Raw genomic sequence first — 18,878 nt, forward strand, 5'->3', positions numbered from 1 at the left:
TAAAAAGACAAACTTTGGTTTTTCTTTTTGGCCACCCTGCCTTGGTGGGATATGGCCGGTGTGTTGAAATAATAATAATAATAATAATAATAATAATTTCATGCACTGGTCAGGGAGGTATACCATCTTTTAGGAGTGAAGAAGAGCAGAATGTAAGTGTGGGGGAGGTACGTGAGGCATTACGTAAAATGAAAGGGGGTAAAGCAGCTGGAACTGATGGGATCATGACAGAAATGTTAAAAGCAGGGGGGGGATATAGTGTTGGAGTGGTTGGTACTTTTGTTTAATAAATGTATGAAAGAGGGGAAGGTACCTAGGGATTGGCAGAGAGCATGTATAGTCCCTTTATATAAAGGGAAAGGGGACAAAAGAGACTGTAAAAATTATAGAGGAATAAGCTTACTGAGTATACCAGGAAAAGTGTACGGTAGGGTTATAATTGAAAGAATTAGAGGTAAGACAGAATGTAGGATTGCGGATGAGCAAGGAGGTTTTAGAGTGGGTAGGGGATGTGTAGATCAGGTGTTTACATTGAAGCATATATGTGAACAGTATTTAGATAAAGATAGGGAAGTTTTTATTGCATTTATGGATTTAGAAAAGGCATATGATAGAGTGGATAGAGAAGCAATGTGGCAGATGTTGCAAGTATATGGAATAGGTGGTAAGTTATTAAATGCTGTAAAGAGTTTTTATGAGGATAGTGAGGCTCAGGTTAGGGTGTGTAGAAGAGAGGGAGACTACTTCCCGGTAAAAGTAGGTCTTAGACAGGGATGTGTAATGTCACCATGGTTGTTTAATATATTTATAGATGGGGTTGTAAAGGAAGTAAATGCTAGGGTGTTTGGGAGAGGGGTGGGATTAAATTATGGGGAATCAAATTCAAAATGGGAATTGACACAGTTACTTTTTGCTGATGATACTGTGCTTATGGGAGATTCTAAAGAAAAATTGCAAAGGTTAGTGGATGAGTTTGGGAATGTGTGTAAAGGTAGAAAGTTGAAAGTGAACATAGAAAAGAGTAAGGTGATGAGGGTGTCAAATGATTTTAGATAAAGAAAAATTGGATGTCAAATTGGGGAGGAGGAGTATGGAAGAAGTGAATGTTTTCAGATACTTGGGAGTTGACGTGTCGGCGGATGGATTTATGAAGGATGAGGTTAATCATAGAAATGATGAGGGAAAAAAAGGTGAGTGGTGCGTTGAGGTATATGGGGAGTCAAAAAAACGTTATCTATGGAGGCAAAGAAGGGAATGTATGAAAGTATAGTAGTACCAACACTCTTATATGGGTGTGAAGCTTGGGTGGTAAATGCAGCAGCGAGGAGACGGTTGGAGGCAGTGGAGATGTCCTGTTTAAGGGCAATGTGTGGTGTAAATATTATGCAGAAAATTCGTAGTGTGGAAATTAGGAGAAGGTGTGGAGTTAATAAAAGTATTAGTCAGAGGGCAGAAGAGGGGTTGTTGAGGTGGTTTGGTCATTTAGAGAGAATGGATCAAAGTAGAATGACATGGAAAGCATATAAATCTATAGGGTAAGGAAGGCGGGGTAGGGGTCGTCCTCGAAAGGGTTGGAGAGAGGGGGTAAAGGAGGTTTTGTGGGTAAGGGGCTTGGACTTCCAGCAAGCGTGCGTGAGCGTGTTAGATAGGAGTGAATGGAGACGAATGGTACTTGGGACCTGACGATCTGTTGGAGTGTGAGCAGGGTAATATTTAGTGAAGGGATTCAGGGAAACCGGTTATTTTCATATAGTCGGACTTGAGTCCTGGAAATGGGAAGTACAATGCTTGCACTTTAAAGGAGGGGTTTGGGATATTGGCAGTTTGGAGGGATATGTTGTGTATCTTTATATGTGTATGCTTCTAGACTGTTGTATTCTGAGCACCTCTGCAAAAACAGTGATAATGTGCGAGTGTGGTGAAAGTGTTGAATGATGATGAAAGTATTTTCTTTTTTGGGATTTTCTTTCTTTTTTGGGTCACCCTGCCTCGGTGGGAGACGGCCGACTTGTTGGAAAAAAAAAAAAAAAAAAAAAAAAAAAAAAAAAAAAAAAAAAAAAAAAAAAAAAAAAATAATAATAATAATAATTACAATAATAATAATAATAACAGTAATACAGTAAAACCTTGGTATAATGGACCCCTATGCAACAAATTCTGGATAAAATGGACAAAAATATCTGGGCAGACAAAGGCTCGATGAGTCTGCTGTGGGGGGGAAGAGGGTGGGTGTTGAGTAGTATCACTGATGTAGTTGACTGAATCCAATGCAAGGGGCATTTCTCTGTTAGTGATAGTGTGTCTAGATGAATTATAAAAAAATTCTTGGTTAGCTTTTGACCAAATGCATTTATACTTTGCTCTAATGCCTCTCCTCTCCTCCATACCCACTCACACTCACTCTATTTCTTTTAACTTGGTCTGTCTCCCACCAAGGTAGTGTGGCCTAACATAAAAGAAACACTTTCAATGTTATTTAATCAATCAGTCTTGGCAGAAGGGCACTGACATTACAGTTCAGATGTTCCTTAAAACCACAACATCCCTACTCCTTCAGAGTGCAGGCACTGTACCTCACACCTCCAATGGAAATAAGTCACTCAGTCTAACTTTTTTTTTTTATCCTAGGTTCTTTACACACATGTTGTATGATAATCTCTGTAACTGTATTTGTGTTAACCTGAACAAACTTACTAGGACTGCAACATCCCCACCTCTCCTTCAGAGTGTAGGCACTGTACCTCACACCTCCAGGACTGCAACATCCTATCCCTCCTTCAGATTGCAGGCACTGTACCTCACACCTCCAGGACAAACATCCCTACCCCTCCTTCAGAGTACAGGGACTGTACCTCCCACCTCCAGGAATCAAGCCTGGCTAACTAATTTCACTGACTCTCTTCATAGATGTTGCCTTGCATACACTCCAACAACATGTCACATCATAAATACAACTTACCTCCACTCACTCCTATCTAGGGGCTTGGATGTCAAAGCCTCTAGTCCAAACGTTTATAATGTTTATTAATTAACCACTATTACTTTGACTTGAGTAATGTAAGGACCGATGGTGAGAAATTAAGCTGTTCAGATTAACCCTTTCAGGGTTTCCGACGTACTAGTATGGCTTACGCACCAGGGTTATTGACGTACTACAACGCCTAAATTCTAGTGCCTTCAAATCTAGAGAGAGAAAGCTGGTAGGCCTACATATGAAAGAATGGGTCTATGTGGCCAGTGTGTGCAGTATAAAAAAAATCCTGCAGCACACAGTGTGTAATGAGAAAAAAAAACTGACCATGTTTTTGGATTAAAACAGCAACTTTGCACTGTATTTTCGTATGGTATTTATGGTTGTATTCTAGTTTTCCTGGTCTCATTTTATAGAATGGAAGACATATTATAGAAATTGAGATGATTTTGATTGGTTTCAGAATGAAAAGTACCTTGAAATTGAGCTCAAAGTAGCAGAAATGTTCGATTTTTACCAAAGTTCAAAAGTGAACAAATCGTGCCAAGTGTCCAATACACATCAATTGGCGAGTCTAATATTCTTTCACAATTGCACTGATATTATTTATACCATTTCTATACTAATGCAGTAGTCTGCATAACAGTAAATCTTTTATTTTTTGTGAGAATAAAATTTCAAAGTGGAAAGCAAAAGAAATGTAAGAGGGGCCTGGGGACGTGACTAATGAACAGAGGAAATGTTATTTTAGTGCCAGGAATGTCTGTCTTGTTTATTCTGGACCCTATTTGGAAACTGGCATCTTCTGAAATTTGTGTGAAATTGGCAAAATTGCCAAATTCTAACCACTTTATTGGATAGTTGAAATTGGTAAATGGGCAGTTTCTTGTACTCATTTGATAGAAAAAATGGAGTTCTAGCGAAATATGATTTTTGTCGACTAGTACACAGGAATCGGCTGAAAATAGGGCTCAAAGTGGGCGAAATTGCCGATGTGTAAACATCATCGAGACCGTTAACTTCACAAGAGTATAATTCCATAAATTTTCCATCAAATTTCATACTTTTTGTGTTATTATGAACGGGAAAAGATTCTCTATCATTTCATAAGAAAAAATTATTTTTTTTTTCCTAAAAATTTTCAACCCCAAGAACGAGTTCAGTAGAGGGCCTGCCGACCCTGAAAGGGTTAAAGTTCAATGATGATACAAAATAAGAAATTCTTTTCAACTCTGCTGCATAATGTTGATGAGACTGATTTCTTTTAGTAGTTACTACCTTCCCACACTGACTCAGTAGAATAAAGGACACTAGGCTATAAGCTCAGCAAAGACCATTTCTCAGTATTATGCTGTGTTAATTGTGTTAATACTCCAGTAATGCTGATGCTGCATAATGTGAGCACTACTGGAACATAATACAGTAAAAGGTAATAGGTAACTATTGTACTGTACTCTGACCTCATATTTTCAGTTAATTTACTGTACTGTATTAATATATTTTTAGTATGTCTGGTAGTGTCATCAAATTTAAATATTTATTTCTTTTATGCAGTACACAGATAATGTAGCATACATGTAATAAAATGTTAGGAACATAAAGCCACTAGTATGCAATGCATTTCAGGAAAAACAAAGAATTTTGGGTAAATTACATTTGAGTATTTGTCTTTGTGTGGTGGTACCATGCAAGCAACAGATCTCTGCTCCACTGCACTCATGGCACTTTGTTGAAGTGGTCACCCAACCCCCTATTAGTCCACTACACTGAGGTGTCCTGATGTGTATCATAATAATATTCAGGAAAAACAAAAAACTAAAGTTATCGGTGATTAGGCAGATGTACCTGCAAACTCAGCTTCAGTTTCTGGGCTACTGCAGCATAGCAGAGTAAGGAACATTTTTTTTTAATGCATTAGTTGTCTCCCACTGAGGGAGGGTGACCCGAAAAAGAAATGAATGCTTTTCTTGCATCTAACATGCCGGGAGCAATGGGTTAGTAACCCCTTCTCCTGTATACATTACTAATGTTAAAAAGAGATTTTTGTTTTTCTTTTTGGGCCACTCTGCCTCGGTGGGATGTGGCTGGTGCATTGAAACAAAGTTTTTCTTCTTTTTTTACATTTAGTAAGTTATACAGGAGAAGGGGCTACTAGCCCCTTGCTCCAGGCATTTTAGTTGCCTCTTATGACACACATGTCTTATTGAGGAAGATTTCTTCTCCACCTCCTCATGAAGATAAGGAACATATGTCTGAAGAAAAATAAAATAGCAGCAAGTGACAGAATAGCATGGGAGGGTAAATCACTACAGCTCAGGAGGACGTTATAATTAAGTGCAAAAAGCCTAACCATGGTAACGAGCCATACACAGCCTCTGCACTAGAGATGGTATAGGACTTTCAAAGAGGAAAACTAAGAACTGAAAGTTTGTCGTGTTCTCTGTTAATTAACTAGCCAGGTAACTGCAAAACAGAGTGGATGTCAGGTTTAAGACTGTATTCATGTGGGAAAAAAGGATCAGTGTAATTTTGAAAGGGGTCATCAGTTTTAAGTAGCACTGAAAAAGAAGGCTTGAATCTTGTCAACACAGAAATATACACAGTGAGGAACCTACATGCACATACTGACATGCAGTACAGATGCTCTTTGACCTACAATGGTCCAACTTACAATATTTCAACTTTATGATGGTGCAAAAGCAATTACTTTGGAGATAAAACTTAAGATAAATTTACCCAACATGAAGGCAGAAAGTCCATAACTTGTATTCATTTATTCACTTTTCAATACTTTACATTAATTATGTGTTTATTTACTCATTCAGTGATGGTAGTTATTTACTTATTTATTTAGCATATATTCATATTCAACTCACGATATTTTCGACCTACGATGGGTTCATTGGAATGGAACTCCATTGTAAGTCAAGGAGCACCTGTCCATTTAAATACAGGAAGGCCCCACTTATACGGCGGGTTAGGTTCCAGGCTACCGCCGTAAAGCGGAAACCGCCGTAAAGTGGAACACCCTTTTTTTCCACTTATAAATGCATACAAACACTAGATAACAAGTTTACACTAACATATATTAAGTTAGCAATAGAACCAGGCATCAAAACACAATAAAAAGGTACAATACACACATAGTGCACTCATTACTTACCTTAAAATATTTATAGTCTTAATCTAGGGTGAGACAAGTAGTATTTATTGTAAGAAATCAAGTGTGGTATGTATTGTAATAGCCAGGCTACCTCACCAGGCCACCCCACCCACACATACTATTCTATGATATTTAAGCATCCCAGAGCGATAAAATGTATATACAGTTCACTCATTACTTACCTTAAAATATTTGTAGTCTTAATGTAGGGTCAGGAGTAAGTAAATGAGATAAAACGAATAAATGAGAGAGAGAAAGAATGAGTACATGAGAGGTGACAGGCCAGGCACAGAGTAAACAAACCAGGCTCCCACATCTTATATTTATGTTTATTTATTCTATTGTGGGGTGTATTTATCATCTTTTTATGTTATGTATCGTGTTTATTATATAATTTTGAAAAAAATATCATGGCTGGATTAATGAAAATGTGTATATTACCGTAATATACGACATTTAATGAGACTCGGTGACTATTGTTATTATCACCACTTGTGGAAGTCGTCTGCTACCACAGCTCACATTTATGTTTATTTATTCTACTGTGGGGTGTATTTATCTTATTTATATGTTATGCATCGTGTTTATTATATAATTTTGAAAAAAATATCATGGATGGATTAATGAAAATGTGTATATTACCGTAATATACGACATTTAATGAGACTCGGTGACTATTGTTATTATGGCGTCACTTGTGGAAGTCGTCTGCTCACATCTCACATTTATGTTTATTTATTCTACTGTGGGGTGTATTTATCTTATTTATATGTTATGCATCGTGTTTATTATATAATTTTGAAAAAAATATCATGGATGGATTAATGAAAATGTGTATATTACCGTAATATACGACATTTAATGAGACTCGGTGACTATTGTTATTATCACCACTTGTGGAAGTCGTCTGCTACCACACTCACATTTATGTTTATTTATTCTACTGTGGGGTGTATTTATCTTATTTATATGTTATGCATCGTGTTTATTATATAATTTTGAAAAAAATATCATGGATGGATTAATGAAAATGTGTATATTACCGTAATATACGACATTTAATGAGACTCGGTGACTATTGTTATTATGGCGTCACTTGTGGAAGTCGTCTGCTCACATCTCACATTTATGTTTATTTATTCTACTGTGGGGTGTATTTATCTTATTTATATGTTATGCATCGTGTTTATTATATAATTTTGAAAAAAATATCATGGATGGATTAATGAAAATGTGTATATTAACGTAATATACGACATTTAAATGACTTGATGTATGTAAGTTTATTTAGGTACAGGTATACATAAGTATAATTATCAGAGTATATATAAAATATGAAATAACTTTTAAAAACATTTGAAATTTTGGAGTTTCCAGACAAAATGGAGAGACTTAGTGCTTACTGAGCTCATGGAGAATGTAAACAAACAGGGTGGGGCACGGTGACCGTATTAGAAAGTCAGGTGGGGGGAGCCGTATAGTGAGTTTTGGTCATAATTTGAAATGTCCGTATTAGCGGAACGCCGTAAAGTGAAACGCCGTAAAGCGGGGCCTTCCTGTATATATGACAACATTAAATGATTGAATAGCAGAATCTGCAATGAAAAATGTCATTCAAGGAAAAACTTATAATTACTGTACAAACACTATTTATATGGTACAAGTTTCATCACATTCAGACTTGATAAAACTCATAAAGACTGAAATAATTTTAAGACTTACCATTCAACTTTCTCTCCATAAATCATGATACAATAATGTTTTATTTTACTCACCTAAGTAGTCTAATTTCTCTGTTTGATAAAACAATTGCTCTAGCTTTAGTCGCTAACTTATTTTTTAATTCCGCAACTTCAGTTTCAATTTTCCGCTGTTTTTTCTTTTGTTTAACTTCCTCTGGTTGTATTAAGGCCTCCACTTGCTCCCGACACAGTTCTTCAAACAACGGTATTAATGCAGGGTCTAGCTGTCTAATAAGAAAAATATCAATATTAGAGACACATTACAATAAAATCAAGTGTACATGTCATCTCAAAAATATGAAGCCATAGGAAATATATGAATTATATTCTTAAAGTTAAACAAAATTATTTCTAATACCAGTTTTGTAAACAGATCCTATACTGGTTATATTTTACCCTCTACAAATAAAACACTATGCAACTGCATCAGTGGGTGAAAAAAAAAAAATCGCTAAAATTTAATACAGAAAAAATATAAACCAGAAATGGGCATGATACTTTCAAATCAAACATTCAAAAAAGTATTTGAACGGAAAAATATTCATATGAAAATTAATGTCTGTGGCTGTTAATGACATTTAAATTTAATAATAAATGAATTGTGTGGAGTGTATATTTATCCTGTGTGTGCAGCAGACTTCTGGAATATTCTGTACAGTATATGTATGCTCCATTTTATGAAAAAATCACATTTTATGAAATATAATAAAAAAGTTTAATATAGAGATACAAATATAAGATAATTTATAACCATTTAACAGAGCTCTTATATACTGTGCTGGAGTACAGCTGAATGTGACAGAGTGGACAAGAATTCCAGGTTGTCAATGGTAGTACGTATATTTATAACTTGGTCTATGTTGTCCGGGCAGCAGGTACGTATAGCAGTTTCTTACCCTGTTCAGAACTTAATAAAGCCATAGAGCATGACATAATAGAATACTCAATTCTCTTGTATTCATTGTAGCTCATCAAATGACCATTACCTGGAGTTTACCTGGAGAGAGGTACTGTACTGTTATTGCCTTATTAATCTTAAGTTAAATTTAAGTTTGCCCAAAATGCTCTGCATATAAAGGGGCTTTTGGCATGTGCACCCAACTATTATATTTCTTTGTACAAACACGTATCATGTCAAAATAAAATGTTATTACATGTATGTATTATTATGAAGAATGTGGCATGTTTTCTGTTGCATCCTTCATAGGTCTAACTTGGTGTATTCATCCAGCCAGTGGTGGCTCATGTGTAGGCACTGCTGAACTGCAGCACCCCCTACTTTCACTCAATATTATAGATAACATTCAATATAATGTCTTTATTGTTTTTTTTTTTAATTCTTTCATTATACAGTGGACCCCCGGTTAACGAACTTTTTTCATTCCAGTAGTATGTTCAGGTGCCAGTACTGACCGAATTTTTTCCCATAAGGAATATTGTGAAGTAGATTAGTCCATTTCAGACCCCCAAACATACACGTACAAACGCACTTACATAAATACACTTACATAATTGGTCGCATTTGGAGGTGATCGTTAAGCGGGGGTCCACTGTACTTGTATATTATATAATCCTTAAGCTTAATGTCAGTAGCTATCCCCTAGTACATGAAAAAATTACAAAAATCCTTGTATGGAACCGTGTGCTTCACAGTTCCAGCGAATTGGTGTTTGGCTGTAGTGCGCATGCGTACATGTCTGAGATAAACCATACCATGGGTGGGGATAGAACCCACGATCAGAAAGTCTCAAAACTCCACACCATAGTGTTAGCCACTGGCTAACGCGACGGTCTGGAGTTTTGAGATTCTGATCGCAGGTTCTATCCCCACCCGTGGTATGGTTTGTTTGCAATTGTATCATTACAATTTTGTGAGTTGTGTCTGAGATAAGATGCTGCAGGCTAGGTAGAGAGAGCACTGTTGCTGACACAGTGCCGACCCTGTTGTGCAAGTGTAAGGCAGTGTTTCTTTTTGACTCAGCAACATGTGTTGCACTTAAAAAAATGTACCATATTCTTGAATGTGATAAAGTGTAGAATTAGATGATCATCATGCTTCCAACTATTTTATTTAATTATTAATCTTTTTGTGCAAAGTAGAACAAGAATGGAGTTTGTTTTTAAATGAATGGATCAAGCTTGAACTATAACAATTTAGGCAAGTAAAAATATTTTTTTGTTTATGATTGTATCAAGCTTATGTATAAATTTTCTTTATATATGCTTGTTTCGTTTTACACAATATTAAAACAATGGCTAAAAATTTTCTGAAGCAGCACCTCCACTAATTTTTGCTATGAGCCACCACTGCATCCAACCAATTACAAAATTTTCTTAATGTGCTTCTCTACTTGCAGGTAAAAACAGATGCTGTTTTAAAGTTTGATGCAGGTGAGCTTACAAGACCAATCTGATGCATTTCTTCTTAAACAATGCCACCAGGACTAAAATAGTTGTTATAGGTGGCTTCTTTCTTAAAAGCTTACAGAATTTCCAGTCCACAGTTCCTCATAGAAGAGTGCACATACATCACACATTCCTTCAGTTAGCTACAATTTCCCTTGCACTTCCTACGTGATTGCTGGGAACATGTAGCACATCCTTAATAACATTAATACCTATCCAATTAAAGAAGAGCTTCTCAGTTACCTTGTTCTGCAGGCCAGCAACGTTGCAACTAACATTTTCCACACACATGACAAAAAACTTGTTAAAATAGCCACCAGATCTTCAACTATAATTATAAACTTGTGTAAAACCATTAGAGTGAATCTGCCACTAATGCAGGAATGTACATAACACTATGTAGGGGGTGTGACAAGATATATGTTGGGAAAGCAGCAAGATCTCGGACTCACGAAATCATAATAACACGACAACAAACAAACCACAGAACAGGTGGGGTTAGAACCCCAGGACAAGTAAGTCTTTAAACTCCAGGCCAATGCATAAGATACTGGCTGAGTGGTTTTATTCACTTCAAAAATTATTTGAACTAGCTGAAGTACAGACTTCCAAGGACCAGTAGAGAAGTCACTTTAAGAACACTTAGGCCTACAACCAGTGATACCAGTGTTGTTGCTAGTGTAGGCTCCGGTTCTAGCACCATTGTTGTTAGTGTTGACTCTGGCTCTAGTACCAGTGTTGCTGTCAGTGTTGGCTCTGGCTCTAGTGCCAGTGTTGCTGTCAGTGTTGGCTCTGGCTCTAGTACTCATCTAATTGTGGTTGCACGGGTTGAGCCTCAGCTCCTGACCCCGCCCCTTCACTGATCACTACTAGGTCCTCCCTCTCCCTCTGCTTCCTGAGCTTTGTCATACCTCGTCTTAAAGCTATGTATGGTTCCTGCCTCCACTACATCACTTGCTAGACTATTCCACTTCCTGACGACTCTGACTGAAGAAGTACTTCCTAACATCCCTGTAACTCGTCAGTCTTCAGCTTCCAATTGTGACCCCTTGTTTCTGTGTCCTCTCTCTGGAACATCCTGTCTCTGTCCACCTTGTTTATTCCACGCATTATTTTGCACGTTGTTATCATGTCTCCCCTGACCCTCCTGTCCTCCAGTGTCGTCAGTCCGATTTCCCTCAACCTATCTTCGTAGAACATTCCCCTGAGCTCCGGAACTAGCTTTGTTGCAAACCTTTGCACATTCTTTAATTTCTTGACGTGCTTGACCAGGTGTGGGTTCCAAACTGGTGCTGCATACTCCAGTATGGGCCTGACGTATACAGTGTACAGTGTCTTGAACGAATTCTTACCGAGATATCGGAACACTATTCTCAGGTTTGCCAGGCGCCCATATGCTGCAGCCATTATCTGGTTCACGTGTGCCTCCGGAGACATGCTCAGTGTTATGGTCACCCCAAGATCTTTCTCCTTGAGTGAGGTTTGCAGCCTTTGTCCACCCAGCCTATACTCTGTCTTGGTCTTCTTTGCCCTTCCCCAATCTTCAAGATTTTGTATTTGGCAGGGTTGAAATCAAGAAACCAGTTGCTGGACCACATGTCCAGCCTATACAGGTCTCTTTGTAATCCTGCCTGATCCTCAACCGATTTAATCCTTCTCATTAGCTTCACATCATCTGTGAACAGGGACACTTCAGAGTCTATTCCTTCCACCATGTCATTCACATATATCAAAAATAGGACCGACCCCTATGGAACCCCACTCGTCACAGGTGCCCACTGTGATATCCATCACGTACCATGACCCGTTGTTGCCTCCCTGTCAGGTATTCTCTGATCCATTGCAGTGCCCTTCCTGTTATACATGCCTGATCCTCCAGCTTCTGCACTAATCTCCTGTGAGGAACTGTGTCAAAGGCCTTCCTGCAGTTCAGGAAAATGCAATCAACCCACCCCTCTCTCTCGTTTCTTACTTCAGTTACCTTGTCATAAAACTCCAGAAGGTTTGTGGCACAGGATTTGCCTTCCATGAATCCATGCTGGTTGTTGTTTATAACCGTGTTTCGTTCCAGGTGCTCCACCACTCTCCTGATAATCTTCTCCATGACTTTGCAAACTATACACGTCAAAGGCACTGGTCTGTAGTTTAGTGCCTCGTTTCTGTGTCCTTTCTTAAAAATGGGGACTACATTTACCGTCTTCCATACCTCAGGTAGTTGCCCAGTTTCAAGGGATGTATTGAAGATTGTGGTTTGTGGCACGCACAGCATCTCTGCTCCTTCTCTAAGGACCCACGGGGAGATGTTGTCCAGACCCCTCACCTTTGAGATATCTAGGTCACTTAGCAGCTTCTGCACCTCCTTCTCCGTTGTTTTTGCATGTCATCCAGTACCTGTTGGTATGTTCCCTGTTGGTGTTCCCCTCTGTGCTGTCTTCTCGGAGCCTTTCCTGTCTCTACTGTTAACACTTCCTTAAATCTCATGTTGAGCTCCTCACATACCTCATGATCATTACTTGTGAGTTCCCCACCTTCTTTCCTCAGCCTGATCAGCTGGTCTTTGACTGTTGTCTTCCTCCTGATGTGGTTGTACAGCAGTTTCGGGTCAGACTTGACTTTCAATGCTATGTTATTTTCATACTGTTGCTGTCAGTGTTGGCTCTGGCTCTACTGCCAGCATCCACCAATATCTGCTAGGAATTTTTACTGACCTAACAAAAGCTTTTGACACAGTAGACCACAGCATCCTACTCCACAAACTTGACCATTATGGTATAAGAGGCCATGCACTTGCATATTTCAAATCCTACCTTACTAACAGGTATCAGTACGTCACCATTAACCCTTAAACTGTCCAAACATAGATCTACGTTTTTTTCAACATTTGAAAGTATGTAAAAAAACGTACAGCTTTCTTTTTTTATTTATTTATTTATTTATTTATTTACAATTTGAGCACACATACAGAGGTACAAAAAAATACAGGTAAGAGCAGCATGCCAAAGCCACTTATACTATGCATAGCATTACGGGCTGGCTTAACCCTTTGACTGTTTTCGACGTATAAATACGTCTTACGAGCCAATGTTTCTGACGTATATATACTCAATAATTCTAGCGGCTTCAAATCAAGTGGGAGAAAGCTGGTAGGCCCACATGTGAGAGAATGGGTCTGTGTGGTCAGTGTGCACCACATAAAAAAAATCCTGCAGCACACATTGCGTAATGAGAAAAAAAAAACTCTGATCGTTTTTTTGGAATAAAACGCCGACTTTGAGGTGTATTTTCGTATAGTATTTATCGTTGTATTCGCGTTTTCATGGTCTTAGGTGATAAAATGGAAAACATATTACAGAAATAGAGATGATTTTCATTACTTTTACGATGAAAACGACCTTGAAACTGAGCTCAAAGTAGCGGAAATGTTCGATTTTTACCAATGTTCAAGAGTAAATAAATCACACCACATGTCCAATACACGTCAACTGGGGAGTCTAATATTCTTTCACTAATGCACTGATATTATTTATACCATTTTTACAATAATGCAGTCGTCTGCATAACAGTAAATTTTGTATTTTTTTGTATGAATAAAAAATCAAAATAGAAAGTAATAATAATATAAGAGGGGCCTAGAGATGTGACTAACGAACAGAGCATATGTTATTTTAGTGCCACGAATGTCTACCTTGTTTATTCTGGACCCTATTTTGAAATTGGCATCTTTTTTATTTTGCGTGAAATTGGCCAAATTGCCAATTTCTGACCACCATATTGGGTAGTCCAAATTAGTAAATGGGAGGTTTCTTGTACTCAGCTGATAGATAAAATGGAGTTCTAAAGAAATAGCTATGAGTTTGGTCAACTGGAACAATGGAATTGGCTGAAAATTGGGCTCAAAGTCGGCGAAATCGCCGATACGCATATGTCGCCGAGACCGCTAACTTCGCGGGAGCATAATTCCACGAGTTTTCGACCAAATTTCGAACTTTTGGTGTCATTACCATCGGGAAAAGATTCTCTATCATTTCATAAGAAAAAATAATTTTTTTTTTTTTTCAAAAATTGAGCGACATAGAATGACAGTTTCAGAGAGGGGCCTGAAACAGTCAAAGGGTTAAAATTAACTTAAGATTAACTAAGCAATGATGAAATCAGTGATAAAACATTAATGTAAACAGATTACTGTAAAGCACAAGTGAGTATTACAAAGACAGGTCATATGGTTGCATGCATTGTTGTACATTCAGTAGAATGGAGTATTCTGTTAGGTAGTGTATTTAAAAAATAATAAAGTTAGATTGTGTTTTAGGTTTAACATTTATGTGATATAATTGTGAGAAACATTTAAGATATACAATTTATAAGGTTCAGTTATTCAGTATTTATTTGGTTTTGGGTGAGTAAGTGATCTTTGAGAAGAGACTTGAATTTATAAACAGGTAGTGTTTCTTTTATATTTACAGGTAATGAATTCCAGATTTTAGGTCCTTTTATGTGCATTGAGTTTTTGCATAGCGTGAGATGGACACGAGGAACATCAAAGAGTGATCTGTTAATTTGAAAACGTGTAAAAAAACTTTGATCTACGTTTTTTTCTTATATTTGAAAATGTAAAAAAAAACGTAGATTTACTTTCGGAGCACTACGCATGTGAACATAGATCTGTTTGGACAGTTTAAGGGTTAAAGACACGGCATCATCAACACGGCCACTTGATACTGGAGTTCCGCAGGGAAGTGTCCTTGGTCCCCTGCTCTTCCTTATTTACATCAATGATCTTCCAAACGTATCCTAACACCTGAAACCCATTGCCTTTGCTGACGACACGACTTATGTCATCTCTCACCCTAATCTTGCCACCCTCAACACCATTGTTAAAGAAGAGCTGCTCAAAATAGACTTGGATGATAGCCAATAAACTTACACTTAACACTGACAAAACCTACTATATTATGTTTGGTAGCAGAGCAGGTGTTGCACAACTTAACATTAAGATCGACAACACTAATTGCCAGACGTAATGAGGGCAAATTCATAGGCCTATATCTTGACAACAACCTGAATTTCAGCACCCATATCCAACACATAACAAAAAAAGTATCCAAAACGGTTGGGATCCTCTCCAAGATACGATACTACGTGCCGCAAAATGCCCTTCTCACACTATACCATTCACTCCTTTATCCATATCTCGCCTATGATATTTGTGCTTGGGGATCAACTGCAGCAGCACACCTAAAGCCAATAATAACCCAACAAAAAGCCGCAGTAAGAATAATCACTAAATCCCATCCCTGGAAACACCCCCCATTCTTCATAGATCTAAACTTATTCCCTGTTCAGAACATCCACACTTACTACTGTGCAATCTACATCTACAGGACCTTAAATTCCAATATAATCCTTGACCTAAAATGCTTTCTTGATAGTTGTGACAGGACCCACAGGCATAACACCAGACACAAACATCTCTGACATTCCCCGTGTTCGACTAAACCTTTTCAAAAATTCAATGCATGTCCAAGGCCCTAAAATCTGAAACACTCTACCTGAAAACTCTAGAACTGCAAACACATTCATCACCTTCAAAGCTACTGTTAGAAAACATCTCATCTCCCTGATACACCCCATCAACTAACTACATGAAAACCACTTGGTGGTTCACACTTACAGTCACTCACTCACCCATTTGACTATAAACACAGAAATATGAATCTTAATCTTAAAATAATGAATCCTAACTAGTCATAAGTTTGCCTGTGATACTCCAATATAGAAACTATGTATTGTGCCAAAACAAAAACATTCACATTGCTAAACTCACAAACTATAATTTAGTCACTTAGCCTTAATACCAACTTACTCCATAATTTGTAATAATTTAGAGTTAAGAATTAATCTAAGTCTGCCCGAAATGCCTAGCCATGCTAGGTGTCCTAGTGCCCCCCACTGTAATTAGTATTTTATAACATGTAAACCACACAATATCCAAAATCTGTAAACCCTGCATTGTAATCCTTATAGAGAATAAACTTGATGGATTGATTGATTGGCTGTGGCTCTAGTGCCAGTGTTGGCTCTGACTAGTACCAGTGTTAAACATAAGAACATAAGAAAGAAGAAACACTGCAACAGGCCTACTGACCCATGCGGAGCAGGTCCATGTCCCCCCTCCGGATTAGCCCAATGACCCACCCAGTCTGGTCACCTCCACTCAAGATGGAGCACGGCACCAGACCCAGCAGCACAAGCTAGTCAGGTCCAACTCACACCCACCCACACCCACTCATGTATTTATCTAACCTATTTTTAAAACATCACAACGTTTTAGCCTCAATAACTGTACTCGGGAGTTTGTTCCACTCATTCACGACTATTACCAAACCAGTGCTTTCCTATATCCTTCCTGAATCTGAATTTTTCCAACTTGAAACCATTGCTGCGAGTCCTGTCTTGGCTGGAAATTTTCAACATGCTAATTACATCCCCTTTATTTATTCCTGTTTTTCATTTATACACCTCTATCATATCCCCCTTAATTCTACGCCTTTCGAGAGAGTGCAGATTCAGGACCCTCAGTCTATCCTCATATGGAAGATTTCTGATACATGGGATCATCTTTGTCATCCTCCTCTGTACGTTTTCCAGAGCATTTATATCCATTCTGTAATACGGTGACCAGAACTGAGCAGCATAGTCTAAATGAGGCCTAACCAAGGATATATTGAGTTGAAGAACAATCTGAGGACTTCTAATATTTACACTTCTAGATATGAAGCCAAGGATTCTGTTAGCTTTATTGCGAACACTAATGCACTGTCACTTGCAGATTCACTTGTTTGCACAGAACTGCTAAATGCCTCAAATGATGTAGTGGAAGTTTTAGCAGTAAAGGTCAAGAACCAAAATCTAGTCATTGTGGTAGTCTACAAGCCTCCGAATGCAACATCCCAGCAATTCCAGGAACAGCTGTTAAAAATTGACCACTGTCTGGAAAATCTTCCAGCTCCTGCACCCAACATCTTGCTCCTGGGGGATTTCAACTTAAGGCACCTAAAATGGAGGAATATAGCAAATAATATTGTTGCAGTAATAACACCAGGAGGCAGCTCTGATGAAAACTCACAGTCACACGAGCTTTTAAATCTCTGCACAAAATTCAATTTAAACCAGCAAATAATAGAGCCTACTAGACCTCATCTTCACTAACAATGATGATCTGATAAGAAATGTCACCATATCAAAAACAATATACTCAGATCACAACATAATTGAGGTTCAGACATGTATGCGTGGAGCCCCAGACCGACATAATGAGACTAGTCACGAGGGAGCATTCACCAAATTCAACTTCAATAACAAAAACAAAGTGGGACCAAGTAAACCAAGTCCTAACCGATACAAGCTGGGAAGATATACTAAGCAACACAGACCCCAACTTATGCCTAGAACAGATTAACTTGGTGGCACTCGATGTATGCACAAGGCTTATTCCTCTAAGAAAAAGGAGGAGTAGATGTAAAATAGAAAGAGACAGGTGCTCATTTTACAGGTGACGGAAAAGAATAACGGAGCGGCTAAAAGAGGTCAATATATCTGAAATGCGTTGGGAGACACTGGTCAGAGAAATAGCAAGCATCGAACTCAAGCTAAAGGAATCTTATAGGAGTCAGGAATCGCGGGATGAACTAAAAGCCATAAATGAAATCGAAAGAAACCCAAAGTATTTCTTCTCCTATGCCAAATCAAAGTCGAGAACAACGTCCAGTATTGGGCCCCTACTTAAACAAGATGGGTCCTACACAGATGACAGCAAGGAAATGAGTGAGCTACTCAAGTCCCAATATGACTCAGTTTTTAGCAAGCCGCTAACCAGACTGAGAGTCGAAGATCAAAATGAATTTTTTGAGAGAGCCACAAAATTTGGTTAACACAAGCCTATCCGATGTTATCCTGACGCCAAATGACTTCGAACAGGCAATAAATGACATGCCCATGCACTCTGCCCCAGGGCCAGACTCATGGAACTCCGTGTTCATCAAGAACTGCAAGAAGCCCCTATCACGAGCCTTTTCCATCCTATGGAGAGGGAGCATGGACACGGGGGTCGTCCCACAGTTACTAAAAACAACAGACATAGCCCCACTCCACAAAGGGGGCAGTAAAGCAACAGCAAAGAACTACAGACTGATAGCACTAACTTCCCATATCATAAAAATCTTTGAAAGGGTCCTAAGAAGCAAGATCACCACCCATCTAGAAACCCATCAGTTACACAACCCAGGGCAACATGGGTTTAGAACAGGTCGCTCCTGTCTGTCTCAACTATTGGATCACTACGACAAGGTCCTAAATGCACTAGAAGATAAAAAGAATGCAGATGTAATATATACAGACTTTGCAAAAGCCTTCGACAAGTGTGACCATGGCGTAATAGCGCACAAAATGCGTGCTAAAGGAATAACAGGAAAAGTCGGTCGATGGATCTATAATTTCCTCACTAACAGAACACAGAGAGTAGTCATCAACAGAGTAAAGTCCGAGGCAGCTACGGTGAAAAGCTCTGTTCCACAAGGCACAGTACTCGCTCCCATCT

General features: G+C 38.4%; 1 protein-coding gene across 1 annotated transcript in view; it reads right to left on the reverse strand.

Moving 5' to 3' along the window:
* Window positions 1-18,878, reverse strand: part of LOC128704929 (uncharacterized) — a 193,604-nt gene that overhangs the window by 65,331 nt on the left and 109,395 nt on the right. Inside the window, exon 5 of the mRNA XM_070104387.1 lies at window positions 7,910-8,104. Within this exon, the coding sequence (XP_069960488.1) occupies window positions 7,910-8,104 (195 nt within the window). The remainder of the gene's footprint in view (window positions 1-7,909; window positions 8,105-18,878) is intronic.

The sequence above is a fragment of the Cherax quadricarinatus genome, chromosome 91 (assembly GCF_038502225.1).
Source record: "Cherax quadricarinatus isolate ZL_2023a chromosome 91, ASM3850222v1, whole genome shotgun sequence".
Classification (NCBI taxonomy): domain Eukaryota; kingdom Metazoa; phylum Arthropoda; class Malacostraca; order Decapoda; family Parastacidae; genus Cherax; species Cherax quadricarinatus.